At 37.2% G+C, this 23,669-nt stretch overlaps 1 protein-coding gene across 1 annotated transcript in view; it reads left to right on the plus strand.

Annotated features, from left to right (window-relative positions):
* COL4A5 (collagen type IV alpha 5 chain) overlaps positions 1–23,669 on the plus strand; it is a 142,726-nt gene that overhangs the window by 51,455 nt on the left and 67,602 nt on the right. The window contains exons 3-13 of the mRNA XM_063432133.1: positions 8,264–8,353; positions 9,297–9,341; positions 9,980–10,024; positions 10,574–10,636; positions 16,668–16,721; positions 17,457–17,483; positions 17,739–17,819; positions 20,239–20,301; positions 20,605–20,640; positions 20,733–20,774; positions 21,029–21,121. Of these exons, the coding sequence (XP_063288203.1) occupies positions 8,264–8,353; positions 9,297–9,341; positions 9,980–10,024; positions 10,574–10,636; positions 16,668–16,721; positions 17,457–17,483; positions 17,739–17,819; positions 20,239–20,301; positions 20,605–20,640; positions 20,733–20,774; positions 21,029–21,121 (639 nt within the window). The remainder of the gene's footprint in view (positions 1–8,263; positions 8,354–9,296; positions 9,342–9,979; positions 10,025–10,573; positions 10,637–16,667; positions 16,722–17,456; positions 17,484–17,738; positions 17,820–20,238; positions 20,302–20,604; positions 20,641–20,732; positions 20,775–21,028; positions 21,122–23,669) is intronic.

The following is a 23,669-nucleotide window of genomic DNA, read 5'->3' on the forward strand; positions in this document are numbered from 1 at the left end:
TACTAAAAAAAAAAAAAAACTAAACAAAAATGGTACTAACATCCCTTTAAGATCCAAGTGGCAGAATCTAAATGATCTGTGCTAGCTCTGTTCAAGGAGACATGCCTTGTGTCTCAGACATGTTGATACCAATTAAGATCTTGGGTGGTGCAGTTCTGCTAGGTGAGCATGAATGTCATGTTGAAAATGAAGGCATCCGCAGGCAGGAATCAGCATGAGCCATACCTCAACGGGTTGGTTATAACATGCTTTGTACGCTGTGTTTTATTAGCCAGCACTCATGTGTTCCATGAAAGGTTTGTTTTAGCGTGTTCTTTGTAGTAACCTGTAATGTGCTTTACTGTTTATGCTGTAAATTGAGGGCGCATTACAGAATGCTGAGTGAGCTTTGTGTTCTTGATAAGAACCGAACAAAGTGAAATAGAAAATAAAACCACAATAAAACTGTTTGTACTGACGGAGGAAGAACAAAGCTAAGAGTTTTCCTGTTATCAAAGTATAGAAGCCTCTATCTAGAAATACAAAGCATGTGTCTACAGTAAAGAGTTTTGTATTATTAAAACCTCTACAAGTTGCTGGTCACAAGTCTGTCTTGCAATTCCAAATTAGCCATCAGTATCAAAGCTGATAACACTATAACCAGGATATGTGTCCGTAACATCAAGGTAGAGGACCAAGATCAGTCAAGATCAGTTTACTAGTGCGAGAATCAAAGCTAGATCCTATCTGGCAAAGCGGCACAGGACAAGTGACTGATCTAGGACATCCTTGTATTGTGATGTTTCTGAAATAGCCTAGCTGATAGCTTTATCCACACAGAAAATATGTACTGAAACTATAACGTTTTATATTATTTTAATGATGATTGTCCTGTTTAGTTTTTAATCACCTCAATTTGGTGCCTTCTTATTTTTTTTATATTATTAGATATTTCCTCAAAGGGCATTTTAGAGTTCATTAGTGGAATTCTCATTTTTTTTTTTTTTTTTCAACATGTGAACCATAGAAATACCTGTTCATTTCTTATGATCGCTTAATTTCTTATGATAATTTAAACTTTTGGTTATTACTTTTTATAGGATGGAGCACTCAGTACGTGACTTGATGACCTTTTATGCCAGGCATTCCTATTATTTAAATGGACACTTCATTGAAGTGGTGTGAGTGCAATGTCTCGGTCTCTCTTAGTCCTGCAATGTAAAACGTGTTTACATTGCAGGGCTAAGGCAGCCACTAGAGGCGCTTCCTGGAGTTTAGCGTCAGTAAAATTCCCATAGGAAAGCGTTGAGCATTTTGACTTGTTTAAATAGATTTGTGACCAGTATCTTGAATTGGCTTGCTAGAGAATTCTCATAAAATGTATTATGTGGTATACATTTCTTTATCCCAAGTTCTAGTAAACTTTATATTTTATTGTTGTTATTTGAGCTCTCGTAGTTCCTCTGGAAATTGAGAATAAATCATTGGATTTCACAGCAATAAATGCTCTTATGAAACAAAAAAAACAACCAATATTCTCTTAATTAAAATCTAATTATACCCACATAGACACCAGTGTTACTTAAAGAAACACCCCAGGCATCATAACAAATTGATTTCAATGAAGTTGTTGTGATGCCCAGAATATTACATAACTGTTATTCAAAAAGGAGTGTTACTCATTGGGTAAACAATTCAATCTCTCTCATAAGAATGTATGCAGTTATATAATTTATTGTGTGGATCTTTCTTATTTACCAACATCTGAAAATAAAATCAAGGACACATTGCAGCAGGGACTCCAACGCAGAGGTTATATGTGCATGTGGCATGCCCACACGGGTTTCCACATGCAATTTTGCTTTGCCTCCCATAAACTGGAACAAAATGCTTAGTTCATTTACCTGAAAAATCTTCCGTCGTTACCCACAGACACATCCACACCCTTACAGAAAAATAGAATGTTACCTTTTTATAAATCATTGGTAAGAGCGTACCTTTAATATACTGTGTAATTTTAGGTACCTGCTCTAAAGAAGGATATTATGGCACTAGAAAAATTGCAGAGGAGGAAGGTTACAAAATTAACAAAAGGAATGGAGCATTTTAGTTATGGAGAAAAGTAAAAAAATGTTTTAATTAAATCTAATTAGTTTAGAAAAACAGAGCCTCAGCTGGGATATGATAGCATTATACTAATATATTTGGAGCTGATACAAACCATTGTCTGGAAATCTATTCATAAACAGGATTATACATTGGACAGACATTTGGACTCCATTATTCCAATGGAGATACTGGCAGAAAAACTGGACCGTTGGTGGGTCTTGAGGATTGTTGAGGCACTGGTCTGAGGCAAAGGAAAATTTGCCTTCTTTTGAATCAACAGAAAAAACAGATGTGAGAAAGGCCGAACTTGATAGACGCATGTAACTATATATATATATATCTCACAGCCCCCCAGTAAATCTCTCCATAACCATGTAACCCATAATTTATCTGCCCAGTCTTCACATAATTCCATCTTCCTCTATCAGACAGACCTTATACACAAAGTGCCAGGATCCATGTCACACCACTCGCATACCTCCCAACATTTCAAATGAAAAAAGGGGCACTTTAATTTTAGGGTTGTGACTGGGGTGGCCAGGTGTGGGGCTTTTTTTGAGAAATTTTAAGTGACTTACTGACAACAATTTATGACACTAAAATGTAATGCAGAACAGGAACAATGTATCTTATCTACACAGGCTGATTCTAAACATATTTATTGGAGCCCACGGAGTAGCGAAGTGGGGGAGTGGGCCTTGGCAGGGCCAGAGAGTGGGCAGGTGTAAGGGGGTTAAGGGTGGGCTTAGGGTAATGCAGCGTGGGGGTGGCCTATGGCTAGTTTAAATAGCGGCCATCTTAGAGCGTGGCAAATTTAATTAGCTTCACTTACCTGTTAATTGTCCCTCCCACCCTCCCTATGTGTTGAGATAAGTTCCCGTTTGGTCACAGCGGCGGGAACAGGGCGTGGTAAAGTCAGGGCGTGGTAAAGTTTGCTGGAATTGGAAGTGGAGAGGCCAAGGCCTAGGCTGGAGTAGGCCAGATGGAAGTGAGTGTTGGTAGGTTCAAGCTCTTCGGTGGCTACGAACCTAGGGGGTAGGGGTGTCTGGGTACACCCCTACAGTTAACCTTATGGATATGGGGCCTCTTTGGTAGGCCGTGTGTTACAAGTTAAATGTTATTTGGATGTTTATTATTGTTCAAGTGGTAGGGTCATTGTCAGGGGTATTGTGCAGGGGGATAGTAACATAATGTCAGTGATGACAATGACCCTAAATATGTTAATTTATTTATATTTAATAATAATTAATAAAGCTGTGGACTTTATACTCCAACAGGATAAATGGTGTCTGAGTCTCATTTAAGTTAAATTTTAAATTAGCACCTGCCGAATAATGACGGTGCCTATGTCATGTAGTTCAAAGACACATTACTGGTTTTGCTGTGGAGCTCTGTTGCACACTCAGACACAAACAATAATGAGCTCCTTTAAAAGAGGGACAGAGCGATTTGGGCGGAAAATAGGGACTGCCCCTTCTAAATAGGAGGCATGCACACGCTCATTACAGTCCATTTAACGTGTGTGGTTGCATCCATTTGCATGAGTCCTTTGAAAACTAGACAAAAAACCTCCATTCCACCATGTTCTGATGATACAACATGCAGAAAAAGAAAGACATTAGCTTTTTCTAAATTAAAAACCAGAAGAATCTTAACTCACTAAAGCCTCCAGTCATTTACATAATCAGAAATGGCTTTACAATTGACTAAAATGTTGGTATCTGCTATTAAAATAAAAACAGACTAGTTAAATGCTTTGAACATGGCTATGCAGAGTTTTTTGGCCCGTGACAAAAAAATCCAATGATTGCGGAGGAAATTACATCCACTATATAATTAGTCTAAAATAACTCCCTCAGGGAAAGTCTAGAGTTAAAACATTAACCTTACTGCTGCAGTTTCCATAAAACGAAAGATCTTCCTAGTAAATGGATATATCACCATTTATTGTGCTAAGGGGAGGGGGGAAATTTGGCAGATTAAAATATTTGTGTTAGAGCAGGTTCAGGGATTAACCAATTGAATGCCAGAGGTGCAATATAGCCAGTAAACCAGTTGTAGGCAACTTTTTAGTTTACTGTGCCAAAAACAAGACCTTGAAGTTCCTTGGCATGCCGGTCCTATTTTTTAAATTTGCATGTAACTGTATTGTGCTTGTGTTATTTATGGGTGCTGCAGTTGCTTTGTAACATTGTATTTGTGCGTATTTGTGCTGTTAAACTGTTTATGTTCATGAGTAGTTTGTGGTATTGTGTATGATATTTTACACATTCATTTGTACAACTAATGTGGGCTGTGTATGGTGGCTTCTTGTGGAATTGTGTGTCTGGATGATATGTCATACTGTGTGTTTGGTGGTGCGTATATGTGTGGGGTTGCTTGTGGGCCTGTGTGTATGTCTGCGGATTGCCAATGGTGTTGTGTTTGTGGGGACTGTGTGTATTGTATGTGGGCTGTTTGTATTGTTTGTTTTTGGAGGGAGGCTTCTTCTGCAGCCCTGTTTAGATCTTGCAGTGAAGGTGCTGAGCTGGCCAAGGGCAGGAGCTGCTATAGCGGCTGCTGGCTGCTCTACTCCAGTGCGGATCCTCATTCACAAGTGGGAGAAGAAGTTTTCTGAGATCACTACCTCTCAGTGCTGCCGTGTGTAAATTGAGAATTGTCCCTCACCACTTGTAATCACCACCCAGGTTGCACTAGGAGATATCTGAAGTCTCACTGGGACTACTGATAGGCCAGAGCCTGTTTGACACTGGCAGTCTTGGATGGCACACAAAGGCACCTCGAGTGACATGGCACATGTGCCATATATTGCTTACCCCTAAACTAAACTACATAAAATAGCAGGTGAGTGTATATTGCTATATACTAAGTATATTGCCATAAACTAAGAAAGGTGCTACTAAAAAAACAAGGGATATTTTTAGCGCAGTCATAACCAGCAAACAATCTTCATTACAGTCATGTCCCGAAAGTCTTACTCACGTAGTCTTAGCAGATCTCTAAATGTAGAGATGATAAATAAACAGGCCATTCCATGATTAAATGCTCTGTAATGTCATTCTGTAAATGTATCTTCTTAAAAATAGTACACTGAAGTTTAAATGTGAAAGCTAAAAAGCACACATTGGATCAGTTCATTAAATGTCTCACTCGTTATCACATAGTGGTCGAGGTTGAAACAATGAATAAAGTCCATTAAGTACAACCTTGAAGCTCAATATTTTATGCTGTTGATCAAAAGATGAGTACCCTGGCAGTAATATCTCTGCTGTTTAGAACATTTTGTGGAACACAAGTAGAATCATATTATTTCCAATATAACAAAGAGATGTGAAAGCATGGAGTCACTGAACAGATCTAAAAACAAGTCCATTAGTCACGTCAGTATATCTCGAAGATCAATATGTAAAAATTATCTTCGAGATACACAAAGAGATACTCTTATTTAATAAATATAGGTTCTAAATATGTCCCTGAGGCTAAAAATAACTGAGCACCATGAGCTGTCTTGTGGTTGGCACCCACTACAACCCCTATTACCCCGTGGACTCACTACACCCCCTATAATTAATACAACTCCTAAGCCCCCTGCACCAATTACAGCTCCCTTTACCAACTACAGCCCCTATGTGCCCGGCACCCACTACAGCCCTGTGGGATCTACTAAACCCTTATTAGCCCCTGCACGCACTACGGCCCTATGTCTTTATACCCAATAAAGCCAATATTCCCTTACACCCACCACAGCCTCTATTAACCTTTGCACCCAGTACAGTCCCTATGCTCCATGCATCCACTACAGCTCCTATCCCTCCCTAGCACCATCTACAGCTCCTATCCCTCCCTAGCACCATCTACAGCCCCTATCCCAGTGCATCTACACTACATCACCTATGCATCTATACCCACTAAGGCCCCTATCGCCCTTCACCCATTACAGTCTCTGTTCCCCCTGCACCCACTAAGGCCCCTACCCCTTTACCTACTGCAGCCAATATTACCCCTTGTACCCAATACAGCCCCTACCCATCCATTGCATCCAACTAAAGACCCTACCCCCCACTAAAGCCTCTATCCCTCCCCTACACATACTACAGCCGCTATCACGATTGCGGCCACTAATAATATGATTTAGTGGAAATTATTAGTGCCCCCCAGCCATCCCCAAACCCCCTTTAACCACTAATGCAACTGTTGCCCCCCCACTCATTACAACCCCTAACCCCTGCACCCACTATAGCCCATATTATACCCTGCACCCATTACAACCCTTATTGCCCCATATAGCCCCTATACCTTCTGCATCTACTACAGTCCCTATCCCTCCTGCACCTACTACAGCCCCTATATCCATGCACCCACTACAAACCCTATTACCCCCTGCACCCATCACAGGCCCCTTTACCAACTACAGCCCTTATGCCCCCTGAACCCACTACAGCCCCTATCACCCTGACATCTACTAAAACACTTATTACCCCCTGCACACACAACAGGCCCTATCCATCTGCTGCTCCCACGTAAACCACAATCCATCCCCTACACCTACTACAGCAGCTATCACACCTGTGGCCACTACTAATATGATTTTGGGGTGGAAATTATTAGTCCCCCCCCCCCCCAGTTTTGAATGTGGTATTTTTTTACCCCTCTCCCCCCATGTATGTATTCTACCTAAGAGCTGAGAGGTATAGCAGGAGTCACATGACCCACTTGTCAACTAATCCCTTATGTTTCAGTATCTGTATGTTTTCTAACATGTTTGGGTAGGGAACATGAACCTATACACTGAAGACCTTATATCTCTAAGAGAGGAGGCATAACATATAACATATAAAACAACACATTATATTTTAAATGATGTCACTATCATTGCCTAATTATTTCCCATTTCTCATGCAGTGCTGCTCTTCATTACACTTTATCTAATTCTCACAATAGGTTACTCATTACTACTTTGCTTAAGTTACCCCTCATCACAAATCATTAATTATATCCTAATTTCCACAGTATCTCTTTTATTAGTACACATTTGTCCTAGCCTAATTCCCTCAGTAATTTAGCAACCCCTAGTTTTTTTTATTTTATTCCTTGTGTAACTTGTCATTTCGGGGACAATTTTTTCCCCCAAGACAATTTAAAAAAAAAATAAAAAAATTAGACATTGTAAAGAACATGTGCACCATGATAATGAAAGAACATTATGTAGTATGCTTTCGTATAGCAGTGCAATAAATATACTGCAGAGATTGTTCTCAGTTGCAACGTTATAAAAGTTCTCCTTCATTTTCAAGTTATCAATGGTTAGCCGAAGGTTTTTTGTGGAAATACGAACGTTAAGAAATTATATTATTTATGCACTGGAAACTTTATATTTTTTGTTTGAATAAAAGGAGATTTTTTTTTAACCACATCTCTAATCTCCTCTTGTTTTTCATATTGGGACCTAATCGGATTTCTGGAAAAAAAAACAACCGGCAATGTGGATAAATTGAACATTCTGCAAAGACTATTTAATAGCAATCTTTGTTTCTATTTGTAACGATTCTGTATTACATAAATACAATATGGACATATGATTTTGATACATTTCAAATAGATCGTTTATACATGAGAGTAAAGGGAGATTTTATGCTGATGCTGATCTGATTCAGAAATGTACTTGATCTTTGTATGAAGGACACAGTATTCCAAAAATCTACTCCATTAAAATGACTTTCCACTGCCCAAATCAAACAAATCACTATTTAGTATGTCTAAAAACAGCTTGAAAATGCTGCAGATATCTTCCCAAGCCCCAATTTCCTACCGTTGTCCAATCACAGACTTACCAATGCAGCTCAATGAAAAAGGTCTTTGCATGGCAGGTCCTCCGGACAATGCTGCCTCTTGAGTTTAGCTCCACTGAGCTAACCAAACCAGGAAGTAATAGGCCGGTTGCCTGTTTAACACCCGGGAGGTGTAACAAGGTTAATTTATAAAAGTGTCAATTTCTATTAAAGTCTGCACATTTTATAAAATAGAATAAAAGAGAAGACAGTCTTAATACATAAAGCACTTCAGCAAGCTAAAGTGCTTTAGCATGTGGCGTGTTCCATTCATTATATTTAATGCTGTGTTAGTTCAAAAAACACCCAAAAAGATTACGTACACTTATATACTTTTTTTCTGGCAGGGTGAGAGGGGTTTTCCTGGGCAAGAAGGACAGCTAGGATTACCTGGATTTCCTGGACCTGAAGGACCGCCTGGCTCTCGTGGCCCTAAGGTAAGTAGAATAAAGCTTATTAACTACATTAAGTTTTTTACCATATTTGTTCCTTTTAATTGAGTTGTGTAATGAGCATATTGAATGAACATCATCAGATAATGAGATCACTTTGGACATCTGAAAGATTTCTCATGACTGATGGACTTTAAATGTGGGTCTGTGTTGGCTATCTTTAATTTACTTCAATTGCTGAGTACTGTGCATTCAATCTCTATTCTGGAAATGGTCAGGATGGTAAAATATATCTTATACCGGTTTAAAAAAAAATGGTACAAGATGCGGAGAGTAATTATTGTTATGATCATAAAAATGTATCAAACACCGTTGTGGAAAATATCTGTGTAGAACTGATAAATCACTTTTACATTATATCAATATAATATATTTATATACACTACATAGTATCTCCATCATGGTTCAGTAAAGTACTCAGTCAGGCCTCCATCTTGGAAACATTCCCATTCTTACTATTAAGACCCAGGATAGTTTTAGATTGAAGCAACTTTTTGTTACTCTCGGCCTACAGTCATTCTGTCTTTTGGCCACTAGGTGTCAGTCAAATCCTTTTTTATACACTAATGTGTTTTTGCCACTTTGTAGTATGACGATCTTTGCTTTTTAAGACCATTGTCAATTTCCCTTTATGTGGGAGTATGTAAGTTAAATATGTGGAAAATAGGATAAATAGAATTAAATTGCACAGTTTATTTGATTGTGCCTGGACATTGCTGCAAAATCCAAATTATTTTTATTAGCTTTTAAATAGCGCCAACATTTTCTGTAGTGCTTTACAATTCTAATAATAATATTTAATTATTTAACCATTCAAGTAATAGACAGACATAATCATGTTCACAGACGTAAATGGTGAAGAAGGCCCTTGCACACTATTATATTCCTATACTATTATATTATACTATATTATTATTATCATTATTAGGGTGATGATGGACTGTCTGGACCCAGTGGACCGAAAGGAATAAGAGTAAGTAAAATGTGAATTTCCGAGGTGTTTGCTTTGGTGGGCTTGACACAATGACTCAGATTCCGTTTCGGTATAACCTTGACATTATGAATGCTTTTCAAATAAATGTATCATTGTCTAACTATCATGGTGAGATTAACGCAATAATTCAACTACAGGTTCTATCTAAATATGAGCAGATATTAGTAATGTCCCATGAGGTTTAGATAGTCTTAATAATAATAATAAAACAAAAAAAATAATATCAGTTAATATCAAAAGCCAAAAAGGACACACCACACCAAACTAGCTTAGCTAGTCTTAGCCACATTTCTCACATGCCTATTATCATCATTTAAAGTTACACTGCTTTGACGAATTATGCACTAAGGTAACTACTACATTATCTTAGCATCTGCAGAGGAACATGGCTCTGAGTACCAGGAAAAGGCTTTCATAAAAAAAAAAAAAAACTGCTCTAAAACAGACTGACAGATAAACTGGGGATTGAACCAAAAGAATTACTGTACCATAATCACTTCAATTCGCTGTAGTAGTTATGGTGTCTAAAATATCCCTTTAATCATAGATTTTAGTAATAGAATAGTAATTTATCCTTTTTTTTATACTAATTGTTGGTAAATGTATTTTGTTTGCAGGGACCTCCTGGACTTCCAGGATTTCCAGGAACCCCTGGATTGCCAGTACGTATAATTTCTAATTTTCTTAACTCTATCTTTGAAATTTTGTTTCTTTTTTTTTTTTTTTGCTTTGAGAAAATTCAGAGGCAGAACGGATGGTGACACATTGCTCTGCCATGTGTTCTATTCCCACTTGGCACAACATGCACCGAATAATGATGAAGGTGATGTTATAACAAAGGGAATGAAAAAAGTAATAAAATATTACTGGCACATTGCACCTGAAATATAACCATTTGCGTCCTGGAATAAACTATAACGCATTAAAGATAGTTCAATAATGAGACTAAAAGTATGTTGATGAACATGCAAATCTAAGATGACTTTTTTTTAACACTGTTAAAGTTCTGCCTCCATGAATTTATTCTACAATATATTTTTCACTTGCAAAATGTATTACGGCGGTATAGGTGTCTATGGTCTGGGTTTCAGTCCCTTTTTCTTTACTAGATGATATGGAGTAGTAACCAATTCAGGGAGATCACTCCTGTTTGCTTCATTTAAAGAGGTTACAAGATGGATAAGTAATTGGTTTTCCCTTTCTTGTATCAGGGATTACCTGGTCAGGATGGAGCTCCCGGACCTGCTGGTATTCCAGGCTGTAACGGAACCAAGGTACATTCCAAGACATTTCTTCTAGTAACTTACAGCATGTCTGTATCTCCGATGTTTGAAAAAAGGCCTTTATTTACTCACAGTAACTTTACTAAAATAGACTGAGCCAACCACTTCCCAGCTGCTGAAACAAAGCTCCCATAATGCTCAACCACCGTCTTTTTAGTCGGGAACATGGCAAATGTAGTTCAGTAAAAGTTGAACTGTTAGATTAAACCAAATACGGGAATATTTTGACAAAAGCAGTTTTACATGACTGCAGCAGTAAAGGACGGGCAGTGACCTAACTAGAACAGCACTCTGAGTGGCAGCTCTGTATCTAGTTTACAAAGACTGACAGCACATTAATATAAATACTATCTCAATATCACTACACTGATTAGGAATTAATTGATAGAACAATACTGTTACTAGAGTTACTCTGATTAGCACATTGACAAAATAACCATGTTACTAGCAACACTCTGCCTAGCACTACGTAGACAGAATAATAATACTAGCAGTACTCTGGATAGAAAAGTGACAGAGATTAATAATGCTAGCAGTGCTACTGATAGCACAATGAAAGAGAGTAATAATACTAGCAGTACTCTGGATAAAAGCACAATGGCAGAGCGTAATAATACTAGCAGTACTCTGTATAAAAGCACAATGACAGAGAGTAATAATGCTAGCAGTATTCTGGATAAAAGCACAATGGCAGAGAGTAATAATACTAGCAGTACTACTGATAGCACAATGACAGAGAGTAATAATACTAGCAGTACTCTGGATAAAAGCACAATGACAGAGAGTAATAATGCTAGCAGTACTCTGGATAAAAGCACAATGGCAGAGAGTAATAATACTAGCAGTACTACTGATAGCACAATGACAGAGAGTAATAATACTAGCAGTACTCTGAATAAAAGCACAATGACAGAGAGTAATAATGCTAGCAGTAATCTGGATAAAAGCACAATGGCAGAGAGTAATAATACTAGCAGTACTACTGATAGCACAATGACAGAGAGTAATAATACTAGCAGTACTCTGGATAAAAGCACAATGACAGAGAGTAATAATGCTAGCAGTACTCTGGATGAAAGCACAATGACAGATAGTAATAATACTAGCAGTACTCTGGATAAAAACACAATGACAGATAGTAATAATACTAGCAGTACTCTGGATAAAAGCACAATGACAGAGAGTAAAAATACTAACAGTACTCTGGATAAAAGCACAATGACAGAGAGTAATAATGCTAGCAGTACTCTGGATAAAAGCACAATGACAGATAGTAATAATACTAGCAGTACTCTGGATAAAAGCACAATGACAGGGAGTAATAATACTAGCAGTACTCTGAATAAAAGCACAATGACGGAGTAATAATACTAGCAGAACTCTGGATAACAGCACAATGACAGAGAGTAATAATGCTAGCAGTACTCTGGATAAAAGCACAATGACAGAGAGTAATAATGCTAGCAGTACTCTGGATAAAAGCACAATGACAGATAGTAATAATACTAGCAGTACTCTGGATAAAAGCACAATGACAGGGAGTAATAATACTAGCAGTACTCTGAATAAAAGCACAATGACAGAGAGTAATAATGCTAGCAGTACTCTGGATAAAAGCACAATGACGGAGTAATAATACTAGCAGAACTATGGATAACAGCACAATGACAGATAGTAATAATGCTAGCAGTACTCTGGATAAAAGCACAATGACAGAGAGTAATAATGCTAGCAGTACTCTGGATAAAAGCACAATGACAGATAGTAATAATACTAGCAGTACTCTGGATAAAAGCACAATGACAGGGAGTAATAATACTAGCAGAACTCTGAATAAAAGCACGACAGAGATTAATAATGCGAGCAGTACTTTGGATAAAAGCACAATGACAGAGAGTAATAATGCTAGCAGTACTCTGGATAAAAGCACAATGACGGAGTAATAATACTAGCAGAACTCTGGATAACAGCACAATGACAGAGAGTAATAATGCTAGCAGTACTCTGGATAAAAGCACAATGACAGATAGTAATAATACTAGCAGTACTCTGGATAAAAGCACAATGACAGGGAGTAATAATACTAGCAGTACTCTGGATAAAAGCACAATGACAGATAGTAATAATACTAGCAGTACTCTGGATAAAAGCACAATGACAGGGAGTAATAATACTAGCAGTACTCTGAATAAAAGCACAATGACAGAGTAATAATGCTAGCAGTACTTTGGATAAAAGCACAATGACAGAGAGTAATAATGCTAGCAGTACTCTGGATAAAAGCACAATGACGGAGTAATAATACTAGCAGAACTCTGGATAACAGCACAATGACAGAGAGTAATAATGCTAGCAGTACTCTGGATAAAAGCACAATGACAGATAGTAATAATACTAGCAGTACTCTGGATAAAAGCACAATGACAGGGAGTAATAATACTAGCAGTACTCTGAATAAAAGCACAATGACAGAGAGTAATAATGCTAGCAGTACTTTGGATAAAAGCACAATGACAGAGAGTAATAATGCTAGCAGTACTCTGGATAAAAGCACAATGACAGGGAGTAATAATACTAGCAGTACTCTGAATAAAAGCACAATGACAGAGAGTAATAATACTAGCAGTACTCTGGATAAAAGCACAATGACAGGGAGTAATAATACTAGCAGTACTCTGGATAAAAGCACAATGACAGAGAGTAAAAATACTAGCAGTACTCTGGATAAAAGCACAATGACAGGGAGTAATAATACGAGCAATACTCTGGATAAAAGCACAATGACAGAGAGTAAAAATACTAACAGTACTCTGGATAAAAGCACAATGACAGAGAGTAAAAATAATAGCAGTACTCTGGAAAAAAGCACAATGACAGAGTAAAAATACTAGCAGTACTCTGGATAAAAGCACAATGACAGGGAGTAATAATACTAGCAGTACTCTGGATAAAAGCACAATGACAGAGAGTAATAATACTAGCAGTACTCTGGATAAAAGCACAATGACAGGGAGTAATAATACTAGCAATACTCTGGATAAAAGCACAATGACAGAGAGTAAAAATACTAACAGTACTCTGGATAAAAGCACAATGACAGAGAGTACAAATACTAGCAGTACTCTGGAAAAAAGCACAATGACAGAGTAAAAATACTAACAGTACTCTGGATAAAAGCACAATGACAGAGAGTAAACATACTAGCAGTACTCTGGATAAAAGCACGACAGAGTAAAAATACTAGCAGTACTCTGGATAAAAGCACAATGACAGAGAGTAATAATACTAGCAGTACTCTGGATAAAAGCACAATGACAGAGAGTAATAATACTAGCAGTACTCTGGATAAAAGCACAATGACAGAGAGTAAAAATACTAGCAGTACTCTGGATAAAAGCACTATGACAGAGAGTAATAATGCAAGCAGTACTCTCTAGATAATACAGTGACAGAAATTAATTATACTAAAAGTACTTTGGGTAGCAACACATTGACAGAATAAGATCACTAAGTACTCTGGAAAACAGAAGATTGCTGAAATAATATTACTAACAGTACTTTGGATAGATGTACATTGACAGAATAATATTACTGAGAGTACTCTGGAGGGCAGCACATTGACAGAATTATATTATTGAAAATACTCTGGAGAGCAGCACATTGACAGAAACATAGAAACATTTGATGACAGATAAGAACCATTCGGCCCATCTAGTCTGCCCAATTTTCTAAATACTCTCATTAGTCCTTGTCCTTTTCTTATATCTAGGATAGCCTTATGCCTATCCCACGCATGCGCTATAGTCTATAGGGACACTATAGTCACCTGAACAACTTTAGCTTAATGAATCAGTTTTGGTGTATAGAACATGCCCCTGCAGCCTCACTGCTCAATCCTCTGCCATTTAGGAGTTAAATCCCTTTGTTTATGAACCCTAGTCACACCTCCCTGCATGTGACTTGCACAGCCTTCCATAAACACTTCCTGTAAAGAGAGCCCTATTTAGGCTTTCTTTATTGCAAGTTCTGTTTAACTAAGATTTTCTTATCCCCTGCTATGTTAATAGCTTGCTAGACCCTGCAAGAGCCTCCTGTATGTGATTAAAGTTCAATTTAGAGATTGAGATACAATTATTCAAGGTAAATTGCATCTGTTTGAAAGTGAAACCAGTTTTTTTTTTCATGCAGGCTCTGTCAATCATAGCCAGGGGAGGTGTGGCTAGGGCTGCATAAACAGAAACAAAGTGATTTAACTCCCAAATGACAGTGAATTGAGCAGGGAAATTGCAAGGGAATGATCTAAAAACTAAAACTGCTTTATTTAGCTAAAGTAATTTAGGTGACTATAGTGTTCCTTTAAACTCCTTCACTGTGTTAACCTCTACCACTTCAACTGGAAGGCTATTCCATGCATCCACTACCCTTTCATTAAAGTAATACTTTATTTTTTTTAAAACCTTTGCCCCTCTAATTTAAGATGATGTCCTCTTGTTGTGGTAGTTTTCTTCTTTTAAATTATAATCTCCTCCTTTACTGTGTTGATTCCCTTTATGTATTTAAATGTTTCTATCATATTCCCCCTGTCTCGTCTTTCCTCCAAGCTATACATGTTAAGTTCCTTTAACCTTTCCAGGTAAGTTTTATCCTGCAGTCCATGAACCAGTTTAGTAGCCCTTCTCTGAACTCTCTCTAAGGTATCAATATCCTTCTGGAGATACGGTTTCCAGTACTGCGTAAAATACTCCAAGTGACGTTCTGTACAATAGCATTAGCACTTCCCTCTTTCTACTGCTAATACCTTTTCCTATACAACCAATCATTCTGCTAGCATTTCCTGCTGCTCTATTACATTGTCTACCTACCTTTAAGTCATCTGAAATAATTATCCCTAAATCCATTTCCTCAGATGTTGTGGTTAGTACTCTATCAAATATTCTGTACTCTGCCCTTGGGTTTTTATGTCCAAGATGCATTATCTTGCACTTATCCACATTAAATGTCAGTTGCCACAACTGACCATTTTTCTAGTTTACCTAAATCATTTGCCATTTGGCTTATCCCTCCTGGAACATCAACCCTGACTTGACTACAACCCTGTGGTGCCTGTCACTCACCCACTGTCTTACCCATTCAACAATATTAGAATCCAAACTCAAAGATTGCAGTTTATTGATAAGCCTTCTATGTGCAACAGTGTCAAAAGCCTTACTGAAATCTAGGTAAGCAATGTCTACTGCACCAATCAATAAGATTAGTTTGGCATGATCTCTCCATGACATAATAATATTACTAAGAGTATTCTGGAGGGCAGCACATTAACAGAATGATATTATTAAAAATACTCTAGAGAGCAGCACATTGACAGAATAATAATACTAAGAGTACTCTCTAGAGAGTAGCACCAATCGATATAGTTATTTTTCATTATTTTAAGACAAGCTTTGTCCACAAGCTTCCAATCTAAATGAGAATGGAAAAGTTGAGTCTCAGGGTATGTAGAATACTGATGCACAAGTGAGAAAATTGGTTCTGTGTTGGCTGTTTGCTGTTACAATTGTGGTTGTGGTGAGTAAAATTATTGTGAGGTTTAAAAAAAAATGAATCAAGGACGGTTTTGGAATTTTCCAAGGTAAGGCTTGTGTAAAACGTTGCATTATAGGAAGTTATAGAGATACAGGGCACCTCAATTAACTCACCGTAGGTGTGGAAGGGAGGATTTGAGGTGTGGAGCTATAAGACTGATGGGCTGATTTTGAGCATGCTTGATAAGATGGAGCTAATTTCTGAAGAGCTTAGTAAGTTGTGTTAAGGATTTTTTTTTTATATACGCTTATGTTATATTAATTTGTTACTAGAGCACTCAGAGTACAAGTACAATCGGTTGTGTAGTATGTAGATGGAATGGGTAACAATGCATATCACTCACTACTACGCATATCATCATATAATAATATTCTTGTTCTTCTGCTATAACATTGGGTTACCCCATGAGGCTTACTATCTACATTTCTTTATTTTTCAGGGTGATCGTGGCTATCCAGGGGGTTCAGGATTTCCAGGTCCTTCAGGTCCCATGGTAAGTTCTATATCACTCGGTGATCCATATAGATAGACAAACAGATATCAGTTGCATTTAAATATGGATCTTGGTTTGTTTATACAAAATATACATATAAATATATGTTTGGACAAAGAAGTTGCTATCACATATGGATTAATATAAGTTGTGTTTTGGAGTCTGCCTGATATAGCCTCATTCTATTGTACTTTAGTAAAAATGTTCTATGAAGATCATCTTTGGTCCGATCAACACTCCTAAGTCATTAAAATGTTAGTTTCTGAAATATAAGCAAATTGATCCTTTGACCTTACTACATCTTAACATATAGTCTTATGGTTCAATACAGAGCCCAGAGGATCTTTATTCTCTCCTGTCCCCCTAACCTGGCTTTTTAATCTACTTTATTTTTTTTTTTATCTCTTCTTGTTCCTATTCTAAGAGAGTTTTTTTTTCAGTTGCATCTGGTTTAATTAAGAAATAGTGCTATTGCTCACTTGTATCTAAAAAGTTCTAATGCGACTGCTCCAATATATTGTTTACTGCCTTTGTTGGAAAAAAATAAAATAAATGAACACATTAAGGAAAACATTTCAGTGAAGCTTAATGATTAGTAACATTATAATGGAATAAACAGCTCTTACAAATATTTTATATATTCAAACATAGCTGTTTTTATTTATTTTAAATGGAAGTAAAAAAAATATTCTGCTATCGTGCAATTTCAAAAATCTCTTTCTTGTGTTTGTATAGGGTCCTCCTGGTTTACCTGGGTTAAAAGTAAGTATAAATAAATACATTTAAAAAAAAAAAAAAATCCTGCTTTTTCTTTGTACTTTAATATGAGCATGTTTTAAAAACTGTATTTGTCTATTAAACCATAATTTACAGGATCTTTTAGAATGATTTCAGTACAGATTTTTCTTTGTATCTTTATATGCAATTTTTTTTATGCTTGATTAAATACAAATGATAGCATAATTCAGCTCATAATTAAGGGCTGCAACTCATGCACTTTCTTGATATTTCCACCAGGGGGAGCCAGGAGAAGTAATCGCTTCCTCACAATCAGGACAGAAAGGTGACTCTGGATTACCTGGCCTGCCAGGCTTACCTGTAAGTAATCCTACATGCTGGGATTGAGCATTACATGCCTACATACAATGTGATTCAAACAGAAATCATAGAATATCCTTAAAGGAGCACTATAGGGTCAGGAACACAACCATGTATTCCTAGTGTTCCATAGTGTTAAACCCACCATTTAGTCGGCTTGCCAAAACTCAGCCCCATAAAAGCAAAGAAAACTCACCTTATTTCCAGCGCCGCGCGGGTCTGCCGGCACTTGCCCCGCCCCCTTGGTGACATCATCACAATTGGATGATGCCAATCCAATGCTTTCCCAAGGTGCGGAGCCAAACACCATTTTGGCCAATCAGCACCTCCTCATAGAGATGCATTAAATCAATGCATCTCTATGAGGAAAATTCAGCATCCCGATGCAGAGCGTGGAGACACTGAACGGCAGGGCTGCCTACTGAAAGCACCTCCAGTAAAGCACCTACAGGAAGCACCTCCAGTGGCCATTTGAAGAGTGGCCACTTGGAGGTGTCCCTAGGGGCAATTTAAAAGACAGTGTTTGCATTAAAATGCCTGAAGGCAATGATTTTACTCACCAGAACAACTACATTAAGCTATAGTTGTTCTGGTGACTATAGTGTCCCTTTAAATGTGAAAATACATTATGATTCAACTGCCTCACTGAGAAACACATCCAAATTTTAACCACAGTTTGTATCTCTGATTTTTCATATAGAATATTCTGAATGAATTTGAAAACTAACTAAATGTGTCATATACACACACACACGTGTGTGTGTTTGTGTGTGTGTATGTGCGTAAAAGATTCCATACTTAAACAAACATATATTTGAAAGTATCTGTGTTATGTGCATCAAATGAGAGAGGGCATTCCTTAACACTTCTTGCAGTATCCTTATATGGGAGAATAGAGGGACTGCTCACCATGTGCAAAAAATGTACCGCGTCGTTTCAAATTATGAAGTCCCATCAATATATCGAAGTTTTACATTTAGATTTGTAAATGTTGAAAAGTTTTTTTTCGTATAGCAGATATTGCAATAACCTACTAACTTGCCTTTCAATCCATAATTCTGCCAAAAAGCTGAACTCCAAGCAGACACAAAAAGTAATCCCTAAGAAACCGAAATTCCCAGTTACCGGTTGCTTCGAGATTAGGATTAATTATTTAGTCATTTGGGCAAATAGTTAGAAGCTACCTGTAGGGCACTGTTTGTGGCTTCAATGTAAGCTACAGGGGGGCTTTTTTTTTTCTTTTAAAGTAGCAATTTTATTGGGAAGGATAAAAAAAAATGCTTCCACTTGCAACGGGAAGGTCAATAACTCAGTCGCTAACGCAACAAGTGCCCTGATGACTGATATCTTTCATGCACAGATCTGACATTAGGTATCCCGCAACAGAGGCTGCCCAAGTGACGTGTGCCAGGGTTGCGACAAGTCCCGACACACGTGAGTGCACATTACTCAGAATGTACTGTGTTTCAAGCTGAAACACTGCACATACATACTACTACCACCATAACCACTTCAAGTAATTTCAATCAAATTGTCCTAGTGGTTGGAGTGACCCTTTCAATCTTCTTTTTTTCAGAATATAAATCCATTGTAACTGATGCAACAATAAAAAAAAAAATAAACCAATTTTGCAGAAAAATAAAGAACAGCAAAAATGTAAAAATTGCTACATATAAAATATAATCCTTCTTCGCCCAGCACTGCATGCAGAATGAGCTTACATAGCATGTGAGCTCTTATATAAGCATTCCCACACTATGCAATTGGCCCGTCAGGGCACTCTGATTGGTCATTCAGAGCGCTATGCAATTTCAGTCAGAACACTCAGTCACTGGGTATGAGAACAAAGGAAAATATTGGCTGACAGATCACGGCCACTTCCGTGACATTGCAGAAACTATTTTCTTTCACAGTAGTTTCAGTTCTGAAATAAATTAAATTTTAGCCTGTTTGGGTGTGTCCGAATAATGCTCTTTATTAACATCACTCTGTGTCATGGAAATGTGTGACTGTTTATCTGTATAAAAGTATAATAGTATGTAATATAGCATATAGCTTTGCAACACAAATGTGATGGTATAAAGAACACTTTTTATAGCTGGACATTTTAACTTCATTGGAGAATTTGTATTATAAATCCAACCAGAACTCCAGACATATGGTGAGCTTTTCAAGAAAATACTTTATTCCCCAACATGTAAAAAAAAAAGAAAAAAAGAGAAGACTATCAGCACCCAAAGACTCTTAGCTTGCTTTCAATTCTTGATAATGTCTTTGATCCTGTTGAATAGATTCATTTCATTTTCCCTCAAAGTAGGTTTCAAACCAAAATCATACATAAGCAAAACTCAATTGATCTGCTCTTGGTCAATAATCCACTAGGTGTGACCCATTGTAATTGTTTGTTCTTTCTTTGTAGGGTCCTCCAGGAAGCCAAGGAGTACAGGGTCCCATTGGTCGCCCAGGTCAACCAGGTTTACCGGTATGAGACAATAATTGAAATCTCAAATAATATTAATTTAGCCACAGTCAACACTGCTATGGGTCCCCATGTATCACCCATGACCCATCACTCCCCATGAATATCACTTTTCCATGACCCATCTTACTGCCCAGTCAGCTCATACTGTTTCCACAGAAAGAAATATATTTGGTTTAAAAGATAGGATGACCACAGGGGAAAAGGGGCACCTGTCAACCTTTATAGATCCATGGATGTTCTTTTTTCCATGGCTACAGTTGCCGCATTTAATTATTAATGTTAACACATTGTATCTTTCTTTAGGGACCACCAGGACCACCTGGATATCCAGGAGTCAAGGTAAATACAACTCATATCATTCCCAAATCTCTTTCACTGTTATTTAATATCCAAGTCGTAGTAATAACTTTATTCATTGTTTTATATTTTAGGGAAACATGGGTTTGAATTTCCAAGGATCTAAAGGAGAAAAGGTATGCAATTGATAACTACTGATGATATGCTTTCCATGCATAGAGCATTATTATTACAGAAGATATTTAGAGTATTTGCAGTTTAGCAAATTTATGAAAGTCAAACAATAAAGGAATGAATTGGTTCCTGTGGCATAAGTAGAATGCTACAGTAAAATGATAAACATGTTATGTTTTTGCCATTTCACAACATGCATTCAAGTTTAATTTATATTCGTTGTATTCATGTAAGTAACAATTTTCTGCTCACTTAGGGTGACGCAGGTCTCCGGGGACCACCAGGACCTCCAGGACCAGTTGATGAACAAAAGAAGTCGCCCGATGTTCAAGTTCAGAAAGGGGAAAAGGTGAGCATTCATAATAATCCTACTTTAAATAGACAAGGATTAGCCACGTACGGTATATAGCTTATGTTTTCCTTTTTAGTGATGTTGGTAGATATGGTATTTTTTTGTATCTACCTATCGGTGTCTGTGCTTAGCTATAATACATAGCAGGATGCAGGACAAAATAACTCATCTAGAAGGACAGCCCATTTTGACAGTTTTGATGCATTAGTTTTTCCAGATTTTACCTTCCTTATACCCCTTCCTGGTCGCAATGTTTCTGAGAAGGTGTTGAAATGTCTCATATTTGGGGTTATTGGCTGCATTTAGAATGGCACAGACTCTCTCCTTTCCCCGTCAGGGCTCTGTTCTTGGTTTGTATATTGTGCACTTGGGATTTAGTCTTATAGAAAGAATTACGTACCCTTGTATAGGCAAATACATTTGAGAATATGAGAATATGGATGGAAGGACAAATGTAAAACAATTACATAACCTATAATATAGTATTTAACTCATTAACCTTGTTGTGGAAACAAAACAATTCCAAACGTTTCTGACTTAATTGCTATTACCAATTGAAAGCACTGGTTTACATGGCATTGGCAATATAAAGATACGTTGTGCCATATATTTTACCCACTGTTGAGCTTGCTGTGAAGAGAATGGAGAATTAAATACATAAGTTCACAGACAAAATGTACATGATTAATGGCCAGGCAAAATAATATTAATAATATAAATGTAACACCTATTTTACAACACTAAACTATTTTACGTTATGATACGCAGTTTTTAAATATGCAAATTAACATTCTTGTTCATGGCCCTGGCCTTTTCAAGACAGGTTCTACTGTCTGCAACCTTGGTGTATCACTGTAAAACCGTTCTGCCTTTTATGTGGTAGCATATTCCTATCTTGTTCTATCTTATATGACGCAAGTATATCTATTGTTACCCAAATGTTCTTCTGAGCTGTTATTGAGTTGAAACTCTAATTATTTTAATAAGACCACATGAAATAGGTGGTCAATGTAATAGAAATATTTATATTTAAAAATAGTAAACCAAGAAATCAGTATCTCATAAATAAAATACAGAGCATCTTAAGAAACATTACCAGTAGAAAAACAATTAACCATGTGTTGTGCTTTTAATGTATTGAGTTTTAATAAACATACAATGTTTTTTTTCTGCAAAAAATAAAATAAAAGCACAATTAATAATTCATTATCTCCATTAAACTTGCCGTATTGTAGTAAAAAGTGGGATGAAATGTACAAGTAAGGATATATATATTTTTTCTTTGATCAACTACATGACATATTCTCAAAACACTTTCTGACACAGCAATTTTATGGTTTGATCAGCAGGTGGCAGCATACCTTTACTATGGATGAATTTGCTTGACTACAAAAATGTTAACGGGAAAACATGTTTTATCATTCAACTTCTTTTATAAATGCTTATCCAAAGTATTGGTTGGCCAATTTTATCTGTAAATGTCACAGTGTCACAATGTCCAAATAAATTCGCCATCACACTAGAATTGTTGTGTTCATAGGGAAGTTGCAAGTAAATATACCACATCATTGTTAAATTAATTTACTTAATGTTGTAAGCTGACTTACAGATTTTTCAGGTGATTGGGACCCTTTTAAGATATTATTGAAGCAGGTGTTTATTGAATATAGATCTCTGTGTTTACTCCTTAAGGGGTACCATAGGGTTAGGAACACAAATACGTATTCCTGATACTATAGTGTTAAAACCACCATCTGGAACCCCTTGCCCATCTAAATACTGTAAAATCTTACTTGTATTCAAGTCTGCAGCTGCTGCATCTGCCCCTGATCCGCCTTCTTGACTGACATCATCATAAGGGATTCTCTGCGCTAATCACAATGCGTTCCCTTAGGGTTGGCTGAGACTGTCATGGAGACAGATCAGGGGCAGAGCCAGCACAAGTCAAACACAGCCCTGGCCAATCAGCATCTCCTCAGAAAGATGCATTAACGCAGTGCATCTCTATGAGGAAAGTTCAGTGTCTCTATGCAGAGGCACTCCATGCAGAACACTGCTCCAGAAAGCACCTCTAGCAACCTTTTGAGGAGTGGCCATTGGAGGTTTAGCTGGGCTGTAATGTAAACACTGCATTTTCTCTGAAAAGACAGTGTTGACAGCAAAAAGCCTGAAGGGAATGATTCTACTCACCAGAACATATACAATAAGCTGTTGTTCTGGTGACTATAGTGTCCCTTTAATATTTAGAGGTTCTCCTTATTTATTACTGAACAAATCACATATAGGCAGTAACAAACTAAGATATTTTATGAGATTTTATCGAAAGGGACTAAGTATTAAAGCTTAGCCTAGCTTTGTGTACATTGCTCTTCAGCATGACGGCCAACGGTATGACATTGCCTCATTTGAGATGGTGGAAAGCCGCTGCCAACTCACAAATTGGTAAATCCATTGCAAAAGTCTGGGTAATTTAGTTTAATGTGTAATTATTAATACTACGCAAGGTATGGAAAGAAAACAAATCAAAAACAGAAAATTGCATTTT

The sequence above is a fragment of the Pelobates fuscus genome, chromosome 9, assembly GCF_036172605.1.
Source record: "Pelobates fuscus isolate aPelFus1 chromosome 9, aPelFus1.pri, whole genome shotgun sequence".
NCBI lineage: Eukaryota > Metazoa > Chordata > Amphibia > Anura > Pelobatidae > Pelobates > Pelobates fuscus.